Source organism: Glycine max, chromosome 4 (assembly GCF_000004515.6).
Source record: "Glycine max cultivar Williams 82 chromosome 4, Glycine_max_v4.0, whole genome shotgun sequence".
Taxonomy (NCBI): Eukaryota; Viridiplantae; Streptophyta; class Magnoliopsida; order Fabales; family Fabaceae; genus Glycine; species Glycine max.
Window position 1 is genome coordinate 48,965,555 of NC_016091.4, and position 6,174 is coordinate 48,971,728.

Here is a 6,174-nt window from a genome sequence, read left to right on the forward strand (position 1 = left end):
TAATTTGACCTCTTAATTTTTAGAACGGTCTCAACTAACATGTTTTTTTTTTTTTACACAATTGATAATCACTTTTGTTTTTTTAACTAAAGATGATTCGGGTTTTAAATATCAGAATTCTTGATTATAAAATAAATTATGTTAAAAGAACAATATTTAATTTATGTATGTATATCTACTGTCTTTAACGAAAATTAAAATAAGATGATTTTGTACCAATATTAAGTTCTAAAATATCATTTAGACACTTTATTTTTAAAATTCATACAATTTGATTTATTTGATCCAATTGTAATCTCTAATACGGTGTGGGGTCAATTTAGACATACTATTGTATGAATTGCTTTAGATGTAACATTTTTCTTTCATTTACAGTACTTGTATTGAATGCAGTAAAAAAAAGTATACTTGTATTGAATGAAATGTGAAAAGATATTAAGAGGCCTTTGGTACAAAGGAAAATAAAGTAAATGAATATATGTGTTTAGTTAAAGAGAAAATGAAATTAAATATAAAGAAATAAAAATTAAATTTAAGAAAATAGATAGAGAGAAGAATAAAAATTTGTAAAAAAGTAGAGTGAAAAAAACACTAGTAAGCTTTACCTTATTCCGACTCTTATTTCATTAATCAAACAATCAACTTTATTTTCACTCTTGCTCCTATTTGCATGCTACCCAACAGGTTATAAATTGAAGAGTAATTTCATCGAACGTACTTATGCTTTCTTCAAATTAAAAGTATTTTAATATTTTCATAAGTGTAGTACAAAATAAAATTACATGATAAATATTTTGTATTGGATATATTTTATCAGCCTATTTGGAGGAATGTGTAAGACTTTGGATGTATTTTTTGTGTACTGCATTCCTGTAGGGGTACAACTTGTGCTCTTTTAAGAAACTAATAATTTTTTTATTTGCCTATAAAAAACACATGATAAATATTTTGAAGTGAAACATGCACTTGGTTTAATAGTATACTAATGGTGATACTAGCCAATACAGAGGAAATATCCGTCCTTGTACATTTTACTTATTCAAATATTGATTTATATACTTTTAACACACCAAACTATTGATTATAATTTTCTTGATGGTTTTGTTCTCATAAGTTTTATATATTAAAATACTAATCACTGTACAATTTAAATTTTAGTAAATAACGATTGGTTTGTCATTATTAGTGTGCTCAACCAAGCTCTGCATCATGTGCAACTTTTCTTTTCCTTTTAAATTTCCTATCCCACCATGCAAATGTGAAACATATCCCTAATTTGTTAAATGTGTTTCGTAAGTTTTACATATGCAGTGTAAGAGGCGAAAGGAGATTCATGAAGATGTTGACATGTAAATAAATTATCTCAAACTAGTAAATAATTTTTGTTTGCATCATTTAATAAATAGTTTTAAATTGTCCTAAATTACTAAAGAAAAAGTTAATTTTAATTAAATTTCCTCATAATTATATTTAAATCAACAATAGAAAAAAATCTTGCTTTTCCACCTTACACGTTTACTTTAAAGAAATTATACCCTCTTTCCTGTTGTATTCTTGCTTTTTATTACAAACCCAGCCCGATCTAAAAAAAATATGTATGGTGCAATTTTTTTATTTTTTAAAATCATGGCGAAAATTGGGCCTACATCTTTTCCCTTTTAAAAATAATTATTTTATTTGATACCTTTTTTTATATTTTTGTTGAATTAATTTATTTTTAAATTATGTTAAAATATTCACTTATTATTTCAATAAATAAATGTAATATAATAGTTATAAGTAGTATAATTTATATTAATTTTTTGGTAATTTAGTACTATTCTTAGGATTTTCATATTAAGTTATAATTTTTAATTAAGGTCCATTTCTAATTTGTGAAAACATTTAAAACTTATAGATGTGTGTTCTGTTCAACTATTATAAAAAGTAAAAGTTGACTCTTGTTTAAATTAAAACAAAATGCTACAAACATCATTGTAGGAATTGAACAAGACAGAACTTTTCACTGTTCCTTTTCACTGTTGCAGGTTTCTATTGAGGCAACTGAGTTGTGAAATCAGATAGGAAATAGGTATACAAGCTTACGAGGCATGAAAAAACATTCAAGAAAGAGATGTTCATGATCTAAAAGACACACTGTCAAGAAAAAAGTATCAAATGTTTACTTAACAGGTTTATTGACCGTATATACTAGTCGTGTATTAGATGCCAAAATTATAAATGCTTTATATAATATGTTGCTTAACAAACAATAATAAACTTTTCTCCTCAAAAATTGTCCTTGGTAGAAATTAAAAAAAAAAAGGTAAAGTTTTTTTTTGAATGATGTGGATATGGATGACATTTTCAAAGCTCCTATCTTTCCATGTCTTACATAGAGTGTAACACGTTTTTTTTAATTGATTTGATTTGCGGTATTTATAAGACACGATATTAATAAAATAATAGCATTGTCGGTTTTGTGATTTATAGTTTAAGGTTTAACTGTGAATTCAACTGTAACTTAAATTGCACGGTAAAATAAACAATAAAAGGTTTTATTGATGTGTACGAACAAACAATTTAATATTTCATAAAACTTAATATGTTAGTAATTATTAAGCATAATTAATATTGTGTGAAATTTTTAAACAAGCATAAAAAGACTTAAATACATTTTTAATTTTATAAAATGATCGATTTTTTTTTTTATTTTAATCATGTAAGTTTTTTTATCCTCTAAATTTGAAATCACTATTTTGGTCCTCTAAAATGAATAATTTTGATTTTTCTCCTTTTATTTTTTTCATATTTTCAAAATATAAAATCATCATTTTTTGTCCTTCATAAAAATAACATTCGGGGACATATGAATTTTTTTAGAGATACATGTAGTCTAGATAAAAAAAAATCATTGTTTGATTAGCATTTCATATATTAAGAAATTAATACTTGATTAGGAAATTGTATTTAATTAGAACTTATTTAACAAATTATATGTAGTTATTAACTATCTTAAATTTTACAATAAAGACAAATATAAGAGTTTAAAATAACTCTCTCTGAAAAACTAACTTAGCCAGAACCTTCATATATTTTTCACTTGATCAAATGCAATAATAAAAAGTGGTTGTCTTGTTTCATGTGTTAAAGAATCACTAGTGTTCTACACCCTACACCGAGATTCCACCGCTTGGTTTCGCCTACCTTTGTAAACTAGAGAGCAAAATGTTACAAAAAAAATATAAATATGATAAAAATTATAATATAATAATAACAAAAGAAGGATAAAAGAAAATAAAAGATATTAAATTAAATTATTCATTTATTTTTTATAATTTTATAATTCTTATCTTTTTAGTTTTTATAATTTATATTCTTATACTTTAAAAAGTATTTTTTTTATTTTTATAATTTATAGTTTAATTTTTTTTTAATTTGAGATTAAAAAAGTAAAAATTATGAAATTATAAAACTAAAAAAATTATTTTTTAAATGATAAAAACTATAAAAAAAAAGTTAAAATATAAATTATATGAACTAAAAAAATTATTTTTAAATTATAAAGATTAAAGAATCATGAAACGGAGTAATTTAAAGATATGAATGGAGTCTTTTACTCGATTATATAACATCGTCCCTAGAATAGAAATCGCCCACGTTGCTACATGCTGGTTCTGGTTCGAGCGTGGAACTGTCATCACCCCCAAAACAAAAGTAACCCTACAAAAGATAAAATAAAATTGATCACTCCAAACTAAAAAGTTATAAAAAAAAAAAAAGACAAATATATTATCATCTGATCTCTACTTTCAACCATTGAAGCCACACTCAGACTCTCATGGTGAGTGAAATAGTGAATCATCCAAGAAACCCATCCCAACTTGCGCCATCTCCTATTATATTCACCACTTAACGCTTTCTTATGCATGTCATTCATTAGCTTAACTAATAATATACAACAAATAACTACAAACAATCTAATCTGCCTTTTTTTCTTAACTTTCTTCAGAAAAATGAAAATTAGGCTTTTTTACAGTTCAGATCCTCAACAACCAGTTATTTTTTATTGGTAAAAGTCGAAGACAACAGATTTCAAGAAATTTACAATAAACCAGCATTAATTTATGATGGATTCTGTTGCAGTAATTTATTTCAATTGTTTGTTTATTAATGTAAAGATATTTATGATGGATGATAGACTGTGCATATAGTTTTGGCGTTTTTTAACTCATATTCTGTCTTTATCTGATGACCATATATAGTGTATTTTTTTTTCATGCCCCTAATGGGGAATCTTCATTCATATTTTTGTGATCAAGCCTACTCTTGCACGCTAACTAACGCCATATATTTCTTCTTATCTTATTGTTGCAGACTTTCGGGTCATCATTGAGCTTGCTGTAGGTAAAGAAATTTCATCACTTTTTTCCTCTGCCCCTTTTTTTTTCATTTCATTCATTTATAATCGAATTTCTTGCTCTATTGGGTAACTGGTATTTGGTTTATTTGGAGCAGTGAGGTGTTTAATCTGAAATTTGTTTGACCAAATTCATGGCGGAACTGATAGGGCCTCGCTTGTACAGCTGCTCTAATTGTAGAAACCATGTCTCACTCCATGATGATATTATTTCCAAGGCTTTTCATGTAAACCATCTTTCTCTCTCTGTATTTTTACTTTTCTGGGTGATTTTGGAGACCAAACTTTTTCCCCCAATGTTTTATTATTCTTACATTTTATGTGCAAACTATGTGAATTTTTACCCCTGGCTTCTTATGTAATATATGATGGTTTGTTGCCTATTGAAAAATCTCCATCTGCAACTGCCGATTACCCTTTTACCTTCCACCTCCTAATCCTCCTGCAGTTATTCAAAGGTTAAAGTGGTTGCTGAATTTAACGATTTCTGGGCGCCATTACTATTACAATGGTTTATGATGTAGAAAGGTAAAATGGAGAAATTCTAGGGCGATTTCAGGAGAGGAAAGAAACTCAAGCTCTTGTTTTGCAATTGAGATGAAGTACAGGAAATATGTGGTTCAATCAAGAATGAGACTAAAACTCACTTCTAAATCCATACATGTATATTTTCTTAGTATTATTATGGACCACGATGAATTGACTTCAGACCATATGTTCAAATTTGAAAAAGAATTGTTTTTTAATTTAGATCTTAGGTTCAAATTTCGATCATTCCTTATTCTTTTTTTTTATAGGAGATAAAAGAATTTAGTCTTTACTGGTATATATTACTATTATGGACTGATGAATTTTTAATGCATTATGGGTTGTCTAACTTTAATGTAATGGTTACAAGCTTAGTGGACTAAATATAATTCCCAACTTAAAATGAGTAGTGGCTTATACCAGATAGTTTGTGATACTTTGGTAGAGTGAGACTGATGGCAGGACTGGCAATTTAGGTTGTAAATAAGTGAGTTCTGAAGACATGTTTACTAACAATGTATGGTTATCTGCATATTGAGGATGCTTTTGGTTGAAAATTGCATGTCAAATGTGGTGGGAACACAATGGCAGTGTTAAAAAGATGGGATATTGTTGAGGAAAGTAGAAGATTTTGATTTCAACCCTTTACATCTCTCTTTAAATAGTTTTACCAACATAACAGCCAAGTATTGCAAAGTTGCCAATATGCCTTGTTTTGTTCATTCGTTATTACATGTTTCCTATATGAAAATATTCCCAAGGGATCTTTGTTTTCTCATTTGAACTTTTTCAAATTCTCTAACTAAGGCTTTTGGTTGTTATTCTTGGTATTTAAACTCGCACTTTGGTTTTATGATTTTATCCCCTACAAAAGCTTTCCCACATCATTTTCTTATATTATTGTCATAAATTTTATAACTAGGGAAGAAACGGCCGAGCCTTTCTGTTTTCCCATGCAATGAATATTGTCACGGGGCCAAAAGAAGACAGGCATCTCTTGACTGGCCTCCATACTGTTGCTGATGTTTATTGTGGCGATTGCCGTGAAGTGTTGGGTTGGAAGTATGAAAGAGCTTATGAAGCATCCCAGAAGTACAAGGAAGGAAAGTTCATACTTGAAAAGTCAAAAATTGTTAAGGAGAACTGGTAGCATTCCTTTCTGCTCCCCATTCTATTCATTCCGCTCTTCGTGTTGGTTCGTTCATGTTTTGTGATTGTCATCTTGTAGCAGCGCACCTGCCGAGCAA

At 27.9% G+C, this 6,174-nt stretch overlaps 1 protein-coding gene across 2 annotated transcripts; it reads left to right on the plus strand.

The window, feature by feature from the left end:
• Positions 1-3,718: 3,718 nt before the first annotated feature.
• LOC100800980 (Yippee family putative zinc-binding protein) lies at positions 3,719-6,154 on the plus strand. 2 transcript variants are annotated; one of them, XM_006578825.4, is made up of 4 exons: positions 3,719-3,823; positions 4,357-4,386; positions 4,498-4,626; positions 5,850-6,121. In XM_006578825.4, the coding sequence occupies exons 3-4, from the start codon at positions 4,534-4,536 to the stop codon at positions 6,075-6,077; spliced, it is 321 nt and encodes a 106-aa protein (XP_006578888.1). In that variant the 5' UTR covers positions 3,719-3,823; positions 4,357-4,386; positions 4,498-4,533; the 3' UTR covers positions 6,078-6,121. The 2 variants fall into 2 exon arrangements, with proteins under 2 accessions (XP_006578888.1, NP_001385607.1); NM_001398678.1 differs by lacking the exon at positions 3,719-3,823 and having other exon boundaries at positions 4,267-4,386; positions 5,850-6,154.
• The last annotated feature ends 20 nt before the right edge of the window (positions 6,155-6,174 follow it).